This window comes from Myotis daubentonii, chromosome 20, assembly GCF_963259705.1.
Source record: "Myotis daubentonii chromosome 20, mMyoDau2.1, whole genome shotgun sequence".
NCBI classification, from domain to species: Eukaryota; Metazoa; Chordata; class Mammalia; order Chiroptera; family Vespertilionidae; genus Myotis; species Myotis daubentonii.
Window position 1 is genome coordinate 9,180,373 of NC_081859.1, and position 15,490 is coordinate 9,195,862.

A 15,490-nucleotide genomic window follows, 5' to 3' on the forward strand; every position below is an offset into this window, starting at 1 on the left:
TAATTTATATTTGTTGATGGCGCTATGAATGCAAATAACCACACGGTGACCTTTAGGAGACTGTAAGCGCGGAACTGGTTATAGGAGCGACTTGAGACAGAAAGGGATTTTGACATATTTTTAGCATTTCTGCGAATACCTTTTTCATGAGGAAGGGAAGTGTTTCATCACCCAGTAGGTATTTTGGAAACACATAAAGAGCCACTCTGTAGTACCTGGTCGGGGGTTGCAATACCACAGCCCCGATGAGTGATGCAGCGAAAGGAAGCCCGAGGACTACAGAGCCACCAGAATGGTCTGTCTGTTCAGTCATTTTATCACATTTCTTCCGATCCTGGCAGGTCTGCATCTCTCCCTAGAATGAGAGCATAATTAGGACTGAGTCATGACCTAATGTGAAGTGATATGTGAGAGAAATAAATTGTTTCTTCATGATCTCAGAGCTCCTGTTGGGGAACTCAGTCCAAGAATCTGTCCAAAATGATGCCTTGGCTGCAGCTAGTAATGAAATCAGGTACATGAAATACCTGCTCTTTTATCAGAGATTAGCGCTCTGTGGCTCCAAAGTTCCTACTGGGCGACTAGACAGTTTCCTTCCTCAAGGAAAAGATATTTGCAGAAGCGCTAATCATCAAAGTCACCCCTTGTCTGGGGCCAACGGTATTGAAGCTACTTAGTCCTCAAATTTTTACTCTGCTCCATCCATAGAGCTGGTTCCATTAGTCTACATATTTAAAATGAATACAGCTTATTTCAAATATAAACATCTCTCATTTAAATATCAATTTTGAAATAAGAAGGAAATGACACCTTTGCACAATCACGTGGGAAAAATCACATGGGTATGCCTGAAACTTCCATTCATGTTTCTCTCACTCAAAATCGGTGTGACCAGCCAGCTTGACTCAGTGGTTGAGCCTAGACCTCTGAACCAGGAGGTCACGGTTGGATTCCCAGTCAGGGCTCATACTCAGGTTTCAAGCTCCATCCCAGGAGGGGGTGTACAGGAGATAAATAATTCTCTCTCATCATTGATGTTTCCATCTCTCTCCTTCTCCCTTCCTCTCTGAAATCAATAAAACTGTATTTAAAAACAAAATAAAAATCTTTTTAAAAGATCTGTGAGAGTCATAGCCTTTCCATCCCTCCTCTCCTCTCCTCACAGCAGAGGCCACTTCCCCAGCCTATCACTGAGTCCTGCTTCACTGTTTGAGGGTCAAACTTCACTTTAAACAAGAGCTTCACCCAACATCTTGGAATCCAGTATTGCCACTGGGGCACTCCCGTTCCAAAGACTGGTGTCACCACGCAGCCCCTGTCACAGTAGCCACTTTACCTCAGTCTTAAGGAATGGGTGCGTTGGCTTTCTCACAGGTTGGAGGCGATGCGGATCTCTGAAGTCTGCCCAGTTACCTAACTATTGGAGGGGCACGTGGACTTTCTCTCTACTTCCCAACACCTGCCACTGTGGGGCTCTCACCATCTCCTGGATTTCCCCCACACTCCCCTTGGCTTGCGAGGTGATTGGGTCAGTTTAAGCAGTCCAGCCCTGTTCTGTGACAGCAGGGGTTTCATCTGTAACAAAGTGGATATTCTAGGACCAAAGAGCACCTGACTAGGAAGTAGAAAATAGGGCCTCCAGTCTTAGTGTCTCCTAGGGAAGTACACTCACTTCCCTGATCTGCAGTCATATTTCAATGGGAATAGTAATCTCTGCTTTGCTTTTGCCACGGAATTTCTATGAAGATCAAAGAGATAATGAATGTGAATTTTGACAAGCATAAGTCACTGTATACATAAGGCATTATTATCATATTTAAACGATGTAAATGAAGAACTCCAAAGGAATATTACTGCTATTTGAATACATTTCACTGTGAAAAGACAGGACATTATTGTACATAAACATTGAAGATATTTGTGCTTTTGATGCTCTTGGGGGCTACTCGTCTAGTGTAGCCCCCAAGCAATCATTTTCTTATTCGATTTGTTTCTCTTCCTGTCCCCAAAGCTCCTTCCAAAGGTGGTTAAAGCTCCCAAATAAAAGATAACTTCTGTAATAAAGATGATCTCTCCCCCCAACACCGCTCCCCACCAAAAATGTAATTGTGAGTTGCAGAATTATGTCCAGAGAGTGTAGAAATATTTATATTAACTTGTAAATATAAGATAATATTTCGGCTTGATTATTTAAAGTCTGATAAAAATATAAATAGATAGATAGATGATAGATAGATTATAGATTAATAGATAGATGGATAGATAGATAATAGATAGATAGAGCCAAAAGTAGTTGCAGAACATTACAGAGGTCTCACCTACCCATCATCTAGATTCCCACCATAGGCTTATAAAACAACAGCCTATGATCAAAACCAAAGATATTTATATGGGAAGAGTTAAACAGACTCCAGAAGGAAAACTAAAGACCCAAGTATGAGGAGTAATGCGGAATTAAAGGGAACTTTTAGAAAGAAAGATAAAAACCAAGAGTCAGTGGTCTTCCCAGAGCCCTGATGGAGGGGAAGGCATGGGCATCTGTTTGTTAGAAGAGAGAAGACAGTTCACAGTCCCAATGTGGAATGAAGGTATTCAGGGCTGGGTCCAGAAAGACACATTTCTTCCGTTTCTCAGTGACCTAGAAGGATATAAGAGCCATCGTTAGGTTTACACGGGAGGTGCTGAAAAGCAAAAGGGGTCGTTCCAATGTGTGCTGTACATAAGAGCTGAGCAAATTGAATGGACTTGCACTCAGATCTTCTAATCCTAACTTGTCTATTTCATGTGGTGGTGCTCCCTGGGGTGTCAGCCATCTATGTGAGGTGTGTGGGCCACCTGCCCCAGGACCAAACAAGGTGGGCGGAGACATTGTTGCTGCACAGTCGGGAAGTGTATGGGGGGAGAAAAAGGTGGAAACAATGTGAAGGGCTCAGCCCTGAGAGGAGGAAATCCTAATCCTTTTGGCAAGCGGGGAAGCGAAATCCATTTTCCCAGACAGAACATGTTCTGTGTGCCAACAGCCAGGGGCCATCCTTCTAACGTCAATGAGGGTTCCTTCTTAAAGCAGCCCAGGTTGAATGTTACTGCAGCCAACCAGTCACAACCAACTTGTACGAAAAGCAAAAATGCACTCAGCATTCCAGGATGACAAAAGAACCTGAACTTTGTCTTCACTTCTATCCCTTTCTGTAGTCGGAACCACCAATTCAATTAATAAATAATTTCTAAATTCCTCCATTTTCCTTAGAATCACAAAGAGCTGGAGAAAAGTGGCATTTCTGGCTTTGATGCCCATTAGGCGATTTTTACATTCTGACCTTGTTTATATATTTTCAGACACCATGTGCAGAACTGTGGACTCAGTCAATAATATAATCCAATCATCAATAAGACACAAACTTCTTGTTTATTAATACATGATTAAAAATGTATATGATAAAGATATCGACTGGAACCAAGCGTGTGGGTGACAAGAACAATTATGTGTACCCAGCAAAAGTCAATAGTCTGTTTAAAAGTCACAATACAGCCTTTTCTTTTTCAATTTAAAGTCCACCAATGGGGCTGGGTTATCTTTTATTTTATATCTGAGCTTACTTTTGTAACTTTAATTCATTGAAGAAACATTAGTTGTAAGCTCCCTGGATCGGTACCCACAGTAGGCTCTTACCCAGAAAAATCCTTGCCTACCAGGGGCCACACTTATTGGCGAGTATGGAAATCTGCAGAGTTTCCAGCAAGTTCACGTTTTCCTGCCCCAATACTGGTTCCTAAGGTTTTAGCCCTTTGGTTTCTAGTCCTGTAAATTGTAATGATCTTTATTCAATTGTCTGTTTCTCTAATTTTGGGGAGGGCAGCAGCTTGTCCTGTGACCCTACTTCTCCGACAGATCCAACCAGAGTGGATGGTTCCGTTTTTCCAGCTTTTTACTGTTGGTCAGACCCAGGGCTGATTTCTGAGCTCCTTACATTCTGGACAGCGATGGTTGGCTTGGACCACTCATATAAACTAGCTCATGCTTCTTAGAAATGAGTATAAATACATGTCCACAGAATTAAGTACTGACTTAATAAAACTTCTGCCGGCTTTTTTACTGGAATCTACTGAATCAAGGGTAACCCAGGGTGATAGTCTGTTTTATCTTTCTTGGCCTTTATATTTCATATTTCAAGGATATTATGACCTGTAACAAAGACGAGGTCTTTGAGAAAAAAACTAGAATTATTCTGTAAACATAATCAAGAGATGAGCAAATAAAGAATTCCCTCAGATTCCCCCCCGCCCCCAATACACACACACACACACACACACACACATACATATCCTGAAGTCTGCTGACACCATTAATACATCTGAAATTGTTCACTATCAAAAGCCAATGGACATAGACACTGTGGCGGTGGGGGCTTGCCCAGGATGGAAATGGCTGGGGGCGGGGGGGGGTCAATTGGGGGAAAAGAAGACATATGTAACAATTTAGACAATAAAATAAATAAATAAAAATTTAAAAAAGCCAATCTGGGGTGTTGGGCACATGGTGAGCACACAGTTCTTGTAAATAGAAACCCCTGCCTGAAACATATATGTTCATGTTAACCAATGTCACCCCAATCAATTTAATAAATATTAATCCAATCTGAAGGCAAGTTAACATTTTTTTTTTTAGCTTAAAGATAAAGTAACCCATATTAAGCAGTAGCTTCTGATTTGTAAAATGTTAAAAGATATACCAATATCCAGGCAGGTGCAGTGTTTTCTCCATCTTTTCTAAGCTCTGCTGAAGCCTCCACTAGATATTTTTGCTTCCTATCCCTGCTCTCTAATACATCTTGCCAGAAATAATTCATTTGGATTGCAGACCTATATGCCATCTCTTCTGCACTTACGTAATGCTGCAAGTAAGACATGCACTTTTTAAAAAATATATTTTTACTCAGAGAGGAAGAGAGAGGGAGAGAGAGACAGAATCATCAATGATGAAAGAGAATCATTGATTGGCTGCCTCCTGCATGTCCCCTACTGGGGATCGAGCTCACAACCTGGACATGTGCCCTGACCAGGAATGAAACCCTGACCTCCTAATGCATAGGTTGATGCTCAACCACTGAACCACACTGGCCAGGCAAGATATGCACTTTTAAAAATAAATATTTTTCTTTGGTTTGCACAAATTCATCAACATTCTTGTTTGTTCCTCTTGTCCAGGGCTGGGCAGGGTTGGGGGATGTCCTTTGTAGCCCTTGAGCATGAGTACAATGAAACACAAGATCAATTCTGCACATTGTCTTACACTAAACAACTAAACCAGCCTTAACAATCGGCTGTTCTAATTATCCCTGAAATAATTAATTGAGTGATACAATGCAGCTGATTAATTTTTTCCCATCATATCATACCAAGCAAGTGTTTTTACTTTTCTCCGCATTGTACTGAATTACTGTTTTAAACCTGAAGAGTTAAAAAAAAACAAACAATTTGGGGGCAGTGGAGTGCAGGGGGAATTTGTTCTGTGATATCTAAATCATCTAGGATTCTACTGGATGGCAGAGTGAAACTTTGGTGAGGTCAGACCAGCGCACTGGTGGTATTTGCAAACATCTGGAAAGAAGACATAAAAATAGATTATTATTTAGGCTCATGCATATTTATGTGTCATTGTGCGCGCACATTTGTGCAGTGCTGCATATCAGTTTCTGGTATTTTAGAAAAAAATAGATGGCCCTAATTATTGTCACTTCATTTTTTCCTCTAAATACCTTCTCTGGTGATTAAAAAATAACTACAAAAATGGCAAAAAACAACAACAATCCATAATATCTCTAGTAAGATGTCTTTTTTGGTCATCATGATTTCTGATAAAAATTCTCTCTCTCTCTCTCTCTCTCTCTCTCTCTCTCTCTCTCTCTCTCTCTCTCTGTCTCTGTAAGATTTTTGTTTCAGTTTTGTTTCAGTATAGGTAATATGCCTATAATATACCTGCACTCTGAAAATCTGAGCCTAATTATTCTCAAATAATTCCACAAAAAATCTGAGTGTGAGCAGAAATAAGAGGTGATGTTTTAAAATGTGCTGATAGGCCCTGGTTAGGGTGGCTCAATTGGTAGGAGAGTCACCCCGTACACCAGAAAGTTGCAGATTCAGTTCCTGGTCAGGGCACAAACCTAGGTTTCATTTTGATCCCTGGTTGGGGGACATGTGGGAGGCAACAGATCAATGTTTATCTCTCTCTCCCCTCCCTTTACCTTCTCTCTAAAAGTCAATGAAAATGTCCTCGGATGAGGATATATATGCTGATAATAAGTCTCTTGGTTTCTAGAGACTTGTGCTTCCTAATCACCCTGGTTTGATGACCACAATTTAAATGTAGTTTTCTTAAAAAAAAAAAAAAAAAAAAAAAAAAAAAAAAAGCCAGGCCTGCCAGCATGGCTCAGTCGTTGAGCATCAACCTATGAGCCAGGAGGTCACAGATTCCTGGTCAAGGGCATATGCCCGGGTTGTGAGCTCAATCCCCAGTAGAGGGCATGCAGGAGGCAGTTGATCAATGATTCTCTCTCATCATTGATGTTTCTATCTCTCTCCCCCCTCCCTTCCTCTCTAAAATCAATAAAAATATATATTAAAAAATAGCCTGGGTGACTGATCGGAACCAAATCAAATGAGAATCCAGTTTTTTGGTGTTTTTTTTTAATTTCAATTTAACATTGTGGTTCCTGCAGTTTACAGACCACTGGGATTCAGGGAGAATCAGACACAGGAAATGGAAGTTAGGCAGGGCTGGTGGCACAGAGTCGCTTCTGATATTAGTCACTGGCCTTTGCGCAGCTCATACTGTGGTGTCCAGAGAATCAAACATCTTCTAGAAATTCTCCTGAAGTCTCTGACACCCACTACATGCAGGGTGGCCATGTCTTAGCTCTCTTGTTTAAAAAATACTGTGTCTATCAAATATCAAGAAGTGAGGCCTGAAAACATAAAGAAGAATTTATCTAATAAAAACGTTTCTCTGTTAAGTAACTAAACAAATGACCCAAACATTGATGCTAACACCTCTTTCCAAAATACAGAGTTGAATCGCCAAGGCTCCTTTCTCAGAATAATTCTTTTATTATATTTTATACACTGTTAATCTGTTATTATAATTAAAAAGAAAAGATGTTACCAGGGAGGCTGGCTACTTCAAACATTCCAAAATCCTCAAGAGAAACAGGTGGCTACAGGCCAATTAGCTGCTGAGGGCCTGAAGGACACAGGAAGATTCATGTATCTTTAAAGTCTATATGGTTCTCCTATAAGCCACTTACCTCTCTCCTTTAAGACAGAAGGGGAAGCAAAGAGGAATGCTCACAGGAACTGATGATATAACACAGTGCAGCTGCTAATGCATATGCATGTGTCATGCAAATGTCCCCAGCAGAAGCACATTCTTCAGGGTAAACCTGCAACCAGATTCAGCCACAAAAGAGTTCCCAAATGAAACTGCTGACTCCTTTTTTCCCCCTTTCTTATCAAAACACCTCAACATACATCTTACCAAGCAAAGTAAATCTAAAGAGCCACCTGGAGTTCCCCTGTCTTGCTTCTCCCTGGATATCCTGTGGGTTGCAATTTTGCAGATCAGTTGGTGAGCTGGAATAAGTGGCTGTGGTCCGCTAAAATTCAAATAAGGACACAGGGATGGAGGTGTGACTTGGGGTGGTGCACATACAATCCAGTGTACAGGTGATGTGTTGTGGAATTGTATACCTGAAACCTGTATAATTGTGTTAACCAGTGTCACCCCAATATGTTCAGTAGAAAAGGGGGAATAAGACGTTTTGGCAATGCTTATACTAACTTTCCAAAGGCCTTATCTTTGCAAAAGAGATATTGTATATTACCAAATGATTGTGTGTGATTGTTTTTATTTTTTTTTCCTGCCTAAAGATGCATGTTGATTATACCTTTATCAGACTATAAAAACGATCTGGGAGAACTCTCAGAGGAATGGTGAGCAATAGAACATGATTTTCTTATCTTTATCTTTTCTATTCTTTTTTTTATTGATTTTTTACAGAGAGGAAGGGAGAGGGATAGAGAGTTAGAAACATCGATGAGAGAGAAACATCAATCAGCTGCCTCCTGCACACTCCCTACTGAAGATGTGCCTGCAACCAAGGCACATGCCCTTGACCAGAATTGAACCTGGTCCCTTGATTCCGCAGGCTGATGCTCTATCCATTGAGCCAAACCAGTTAGAGCATCTATTCTTGTAGTTTTAAATTTGGCAGATTCCACGAAAAGTTGATAGGAAAAGTAGATTCAAGCGAAGGACAAAAAGAGAGAGAATAAGAATTAGAAAAAAAAGTGGAAGGAAGTTGGGGAGCAATCTTGTCACATTAAATGTCCCAAAGCATCGGCACAGTTAGAGCATGTAGCTGTGAATTTACTGCGGCACAGGCTTCTCCTCGCAAGGTGCTGCATACTTATTGAAAAGTTCTGTATCCGGGAATGAAAAATGTCAAACAAGAAACTTCCCCTGTTACCTGGAGGGGACGTTAACCGGTGACTTGGGAGTGATTCGCTCCAACTTCTTTATGGCTGGGGGAGGGAGCGCCGCTCTGACATTTTTTTATAGGGACGTCTGCTGACGCTAAGCACTTGGGAGCACCAGGCTGTTGAGATTAGACGCGGAAAGAGGAATGAGTGCGTATCTGGGGGATTCACCCGCCTGTGTGTGCTGCGGGGAGGAGAAGCAGGCTGGGCACTCTCTTTTGAAGGCGCCACTCCAGCGAAGCGCCATCCATTCTGGATGCAATTACTTAGGCTGAAATAGCGCGGCTGCAGTGCCGCCCCTCTGCGTGCTGATCTAGGAATATCTTCCTCCCTGCAGCCGGGACTTGCCTGGCCGCCCTGGAAGATCGCTCCTGAGTAGCCCAGACTCCTGTGCAGCCGCCTAGCGAGCTAAATAGTCCCCGATTCTCTCATCCCACAGCTGTGCGCTCCAAGCAGGAGGTGCCGTCCCCCAGACCTGGGGCCCTGGGGTGCGTGGTTGAGCCTTGGAGAGCCGGGAGGGGGAAGGCCAAACCCAGACAAGGCGGCCAGTGCCTCCTTCTCTCTTTCCGCCCGGATTCTTGGCCACAGCTTCTGTTCATTCACAGAGAACGCGGTCCATTCAAAGAGCCGGGGCTGCACACTTGAGCTCAGGCCCCTGTCTCTCTGGATAGAAGGGGCTTCGGCGGCCTCCCCTCCCATTCCACCAACTCCCCCGCCCAGGGTCAAGCCACATGAAAGACTGGACGGAGCCTGCACCTTACAGGAGCTGGTCACTGAGTCTTTTCCTTTGTTGTTTTCCTGGAAGTGAGGCGAGAAAACCCGTCCTCAGGAGGAGCGAATGGTGGCCGGCACCCCCTCGCGCCCCAGGACACAGGCGATTCCTCACTCGCATCTGGCGGCTGCTCAGCCGCTGGCTTTGTGGCTCATATACATATTTCGAGGGGGAGGCCTGGCGGCTGCTTCTTCGCCAGGTCAATGTGTTAATTAAAAGTTGGTCCGAGTTGGTCAGCACGCATTCCCAGATGTGCCGGAACAGCATGCAATTAACACGTAAGGCACATCTTTTTGAAGAGACCAGAATGGCAACCACCCTCCCCCCCCCAAAGAAACCCCACCCCATCCCCGCCCTCGCCCTTGGCATGAAATAGTCACTGCAAAGAAGGGAAAAGACATTAAGAGACAATTAAATGTGGGCCGCTGATGGGGGGAAGGGGCGATTCCCCGAAATCTATAGATTTCAAAAATAAATAGCAAATTGATTTTTTAGGAGGAAGTTCAGGCACAAGATCCATGTCCCCGCGTTCCCACCCCATGTATATTAAACAGCCGGTGAGCGGCTGGCCACTCGGTGTGGTGACCAGGAGTGTTGGAGTCCCCGCGCCCCCACTCACCCCCTGTAATGGCTGAGAGCAGGAGGGGGATGGGGATGGGGGCTCAGGCAGCCAGATTGGTTTTGCACCCAGGGATAATTACGGGCCAGTGTCCTGTGTATTTTTAGAAGTGCAGGGGAAGAGAGTGTGTGTGGTGACAGCGCCATTCTAGATAAAATATGCTCATATGAAGAGTAAAAGCAGTGTCCTCAGTGCCAGCGGAGGACCTGGTCCGATTCCTCTTGCCCTTGCTGCCCCTGCCGGCTCCACCTCCCGCAGTTTCTACCTGAGTCACCCCCTTGCACCGGGTCCTCGGGCCTGCACAAGTCAGTTTGTTTCTAATTGTATTTTAATTCAGGTTGATTCATTGAATTGGCCACTTCTCAGAGCCAAACCAAGAACCCCATCTATTAGTGCCTGCATTGTGTTCTCGCTCCCTCTCCCCTCTCCCCTCTCCCCTCTCCCCTCTCCCCCCTCCCCCCTCCCCCCTCCCCCCTCTCCCCCCTCCCCCCTCTCCCCTCTTCCCCCTCCTCCCTCTCCCCTCTCCCCCCTCCCATCTCTCCCCTCTCCAGACTCTCCCCTCTCCCCTCTCCAGTCTCTCCCCTCTCCCCTTGCCCCTCTCTCCCCTCTCCTCTCTCCCCTCTCCCCTGCAACTTCCTCACTTCCCTGAGCTTGCAGAAGCCAGGCAGGACTTGGTGTCCAGTTGGGGACTTTGACACCAACGTGGGCCACAGAATCAACTTTTGGGTGATCATCCTAGACTTGTGTCTTTAGATGGTTTAGTTTCCGGCATGACAGGTGATTCCATCCCCAACACCACCTTTCTAACCAACCAATTGAAAGTGTCCTATGGAAAGGGCGTGCCTTATTGATGACACCCAATGAAGCAAATAATGGCTTTGGCAGTCTCCTGGCTATTCATCTGCTCCTTCTGGAATCCTGAGTGTGAGGGAGCGATGGATAGTGATGGACGGGGAGAAAAACAGAGAGAGAAAGAGAGGCAGGAGGGGGGCGCTAGGTAGAGAAGGGGTCGGCTGCAGGTGCTTAGAAACGCATCAGATTTGTTGAGCATCAGCTTGATGAAGGCAGTCGGAGCCGCGACTTCAATGTGGGCAGCATCATTGTTAACTAGTGTCCACCGGACTCCCCCAGCCCCCTCTGCCTTCCTGCTGCTGCCTTCTTTTCTCCCTTTGGTAGGGCACAGAAGGTGAATAATGAAACCATTCTGCTAATAGTTTATGAGCCATGAGATTGGAAATGTATATGGATAGAACAGAGCACCAGACTAAAACCAGTGGAAAGAAGCACCAGGCTTCGCGGAGAAAGCCACCGTGTCCTCTCTCCCCAGCCCGGAGCGGAATAGGAATGGGACTGATGAGATCGCCTGGTACCTCTCCCCTGTGTCCCAGGGCAGCGGGTGGCCCCTTCTCCCCCAGCCCCTCACCCAGCTTGAGGGGCTGGAGCAGGAGGGAGATGGATTGGGACGATGGCGAGATAGCGCTCCAGAGATAATCGTTATCCCCAGGATTTTCTCCCAGTGATGGGATCTAAAAAGATCTATCACCCCGGCCTCCTCCCCCAGGCAGCAAACAATAGACTTGAACTTCGCTCTGAAGACAGCCAAGGGGATGCTGCGCTTTGTCATTTTGTCCCCATAGGGCCTGTTCCCCCAGTACAAACACCCAGAACCTTTGAGAAACGCTGCAAGCACCGATTTGACCCTCACATTGGGCCGGCAAGCAGGTTCACACCCTCTTTCTTTTGGGGGTGACTGTCATTGCAAAGCCTGAGCTCCAGAGGTGGGAAGAGGGACACATGAGGGGGGGGAGGTGTGTGTGGGGTGAAAGGCGAGGCGCTGTCCTGGACCCACTCTTCCAGCCCACAGAGGGGCCGCAAAGCCAGAGTAAATCCTCAAAGCGAGCTGACACAGTGGCCCCAAGCCAATGGCCCCGGAGAGACTGCCCCACAGCTGGCCCAGCGTCTGGGAGAGGGTGGGGGCGGGCTAGGTGGGAGGCACCTGTTCAGGGCTCCCCAGCAGGGACTGCAGTGGAGAGGGGAGGCCAGGCAGGCATGTAGCACAGGGAGCGCCAGCCGGGAGGACAGCCCCTGATGCCCAGGCCCCTTCCCACTCCATCTGGAGCGCCAGCCCTGGAGCTGCTCTGGGCTGGTGTAGGGGGTACCCCTCGGGGTGCAGGTCCCTGGGAAGCAGGGGAAGCCCCACTGTTTGTCAGCCTGAGTGCTGGGGGGAGGGGGGGGCTGCCAAGGATCCATGCCTGCCAGCTGGAGCCAGTGGCGCCTGGGGCGGTGGGCGCAGCCCGCAGGGAGTCCTCTCTGCTGCTGTCCCCCTCCCCGCCCGGCTGGCACCTCTGCCTTTTTGTCTCCTTCCAGACTTAGCTGGATTCTGGGGACAACAAATAACTTTTCCGTGTCCGGGGTAACTGATAGGAAGTAGTAGAGGATGCGCCTCTGCAGAGTAACGCCCGCACCCCAGCTTCACAGGGGAGTCTCTTTGATTTTCTCTGGGTGTGGGGAGGCGAGGTATTTGATATTTCCATTTATGGAGGGGCCAGTGGTGTTGGGCCAGGGTAAGCAGTGGTTCTCGGGCTCCCCCTCCCTCATCAACTAGGGCTGCCTTTAGGCCCCTGAGCCCCCTCCCAGGCCTGGCGTGGGGGATGGAGCCTTTCAGGAGAGCAGTGCAGCCCCTCACCTGCTGACCCTCACCTGCAGCCTCCCCCCACCTACAGCCCCTCACCTGCTGACCCTCACCTGCTGACCCTCACCTGCAGCCCCTCACCCACAGCCTCCCCAGACCTGCTGACCCTCACACACAGCCTCCCCCCCCTGCTGACCCTCACACACAGCCTCCCCCCACCTGCTGACCCTCACCTGCAGCCTCCTCCTACCTGCAACCCCTCACCTGCCCAGCCCTAAATCTCTCCAACCCCCACACCCACCCGACTGTTAATTCTGTTGCCCTTGGTTCCAGCGAGGCAGCAGGAGAAATCCAGCGAAGCGAACTCCCAAGGTGGGGAGCTGGGAGTGGGCGCAGTGTCTCTGTTGTGGGGGTGGGGGTGGGGTTGGCGGTAGTTTTGAGAAAGCGCCTAGAATGGACATGAAAGCTGAGCTAACCTAATTCTCACCCTGGCTCTGGTTCAAGGCGAGAGGGAGGGTGAACAGTGAGTGGTGTTCAGGACTCCGGGTCAGATAGACCCTACCTGGAGGACAGCAGGGATGTGTGAGGAGGGGAGGGGGAGGGAGGGTTGGCCCTGGGGGGCTGGTGAGGAGGTCCCAGGGCACCATCTGGCAGGACAGGCTTTCCAGGCAGAGGGAGAGCTGGTGGCCCCTTGGCTAGTGGGGACACCCTGATGTGCGCCCTCGCTCTCCAGGCCAGGTAGGGCCCGAGGTCCAAATCCAGTTGCTGAGAGGGGCATTTGCCGGCCCTGGAGGGTTGCTGTTGTCCCTGGGAAAGGACCCCCGCACTCGGGAACTCCCTCGAGCCTTCTGTCCTCCCATTAACTCAGGGCTACCTCTATTTCCTGGATGTTGAAGAAAACCCCAAATCCTGGCAGTTTCCCACTTCCCCTTGGTTGCTGGCTCCCGGAATCACAGGGGAAAGCCGGCTGCGTGCCCCCCTCTGCCTCCTCGCGCCTGCAGCCCAGCCTCGGAGCCCGCAGCTCTCCTGGGTCTTTGCCCCTCCTGCCTGCTGAGGGCAGTGCCCGCATGGGGGTGGCAGTGGGGCGGAGAGGAGCCCAGGTACATGGATGGGGAGGGTCGAGGTGCAGAGTGTCAGCCCCCGCAAAACATAACTAAACTGTAAATCCTAATACAGTTACATCCCACCCCTCTGGGGTGGTCCCTTCCCAAATCCTGCTGGGAGAGCAGGACGGTGTTAGGGTGGATCAGAAAAGGGGATCCCGCGCACATGCACGCCCTCTCCTCTCATTTGTTAGTTGATTCCGCCTAAAAGTTGGCTATTTATAGGCTACACACAGCCGCCAGAGTCCGCGAGGCCGCTGGAGTCTCCGCGCCGCTTCCCGGTGAGAAGTGAGAACCGTCCCCGTCCCCGTCCCCGCGGGCCCCTCGGTGCATCTGGACAGTGTCCTGCGACTGACTTGGTTTTGTTTCTGCCCACACACCGCGGGCAGCTGAGGAGAAGATCGCGGGGAGCCCCAAAAGGACCCACCAGTCCGACCATGTGAGTCCGCACTGACCCCTCTCCCCTCTTCCCTCTCCCCTCCGCTCCGCCCACGCGGGCTGGTGGACACTGGGGAGGCGCAGCCAGCCCGCGGCCATCCACGCCCCCGAGGCTGGCCTCGACCTGTCCCTCTGCCCCTCTGCCCCACTGACCTCCAGCTCCTTTCTTTTCCCTCCCTCTTTGATATCTCCCTTTGCGTTCCCTATTTCCGTGCGCCTGAAACCCTCCTGCTCTCAACTTGCCAGTGGAGTTTGCATCTGGTCACAGAAAGAGACTAGACTGGCATTTACGTAGGAGGCGGGGTGGGCCCGGGCTTGTGTGTTTCCGAAAGAAAACTGTGCGGGGCTGGGGGCTGGCGGCTGGGGGCGGGGGTGGCGAGGGCCTGGAGCCTGGCCCTGATCTGGGGGAGGGGAGCGGGCGCATTTGCACAGAGATCTTTCCTTCTGCCCTGGCACCATCTACGGGCTGGGAAGACAGGGCTGGAAGCCTCGCCATCTGGGGCCAGCCCTCGGCGGCGCAGGGACAGATGTCTCCATCAGAAGCTCAGCTCCGCCCTGGGTGAAGAGGAGAGGGAGACGCAGGCGTGGGCTGAAGCTGGCCAGGAAAGAGGGCCAGGTCCCTAAATTTGCGCCTTTTCCCGGAGCCGCTTCGGGCAGGACGCGCTTGCCGAGATGGCAAAGGCGCGAGCGAATCACGGCGGTCCGTGGGCCTTGACCTTGTCCTCCTTTTCTGAGTGGCAGAGCCTTAGATGACACTGCTGTGTTTTGGCACTGAGATCTCAAGGCGGCGGGCAGCAGGGCAGGCTATAGGCAGGTTCCGGAACCGAGCGAGGGGTGCGCTCTGGTGCGCGCGTCTGTGGAGTGCATTCGAAAGGGCTGTGCGCGCCCTTCTGCGGGCGGCCAGGCAGGCATTTTCGCGGGGCCTGAGAGGCGCGCAAGGTGGTTCAAACCACCCTTTCCCCCAGAGTCGAGGCAGGACATTTGGGCAGGGATCAGAGAAGACTGCAATTGAAAATAACCCGGGACTTGGAAGCGTTTTGGCAGAAGATCAGAGCCCCAAGGTGGAGGTAGAGAACTGCGACCTCTGGCGCGTGCGCGGGGCCCTGTACCATCCCCAGATTAACTTCTTACCCGCCACCAGTGTCTCTTCTCATAGTGGATGTCGCAGTTGGAATCCCCCTGCAACCCCATTCCCCAAGCGCCCAATCTGCCGCTGTGGGTAGACTGGTGGGGAGGGAAGACCCAGCACTGGCCGTTCTCAGTGCCCCAGAGAGGGGGGCCTTCCTTTCTGGGGTGTGAGCACCTCGTTCCAGTCACAGCATCCAGAATCCAGGGAGGGGTCTGCTTCACTCCCGAGCTCACACTACTGGGAGAGTCTGGTTCTGATGGGATGG

The 15,490-nt window shown here is 49.3% G+C and overlaps 1 protein-coding gene across 2 annotated transcripts in view; it reads left to right on the top strand.

Annotated features, from left to right (window-relative positions):
• The first annotated feature begins 13,950 nt into the window (after positions 1–13,950).
• Positions 13,951–15,490, top strand: part of ESRRG (estrogen related receptor gamma) — a 461,433-nt gene continuing 459,893 nt past the window's right edge. The window contains exon 1 of one of the 2 annotated variants that reach the window (XM_059677800.1): positions 13,951–14,097. In XM_059677800.1, coding sequence (XP_059533783.1) covers positions 14,096–14,097 — 2 coding nt within the window. In that variant the 5' untranslated portion in view covers positions 13,951–14,095. The remainder of the gene's footprint in view (positions 14,098–15,490) is intronic. The other variant, XM_059677802.1, reaches the window with a different exon arrangement.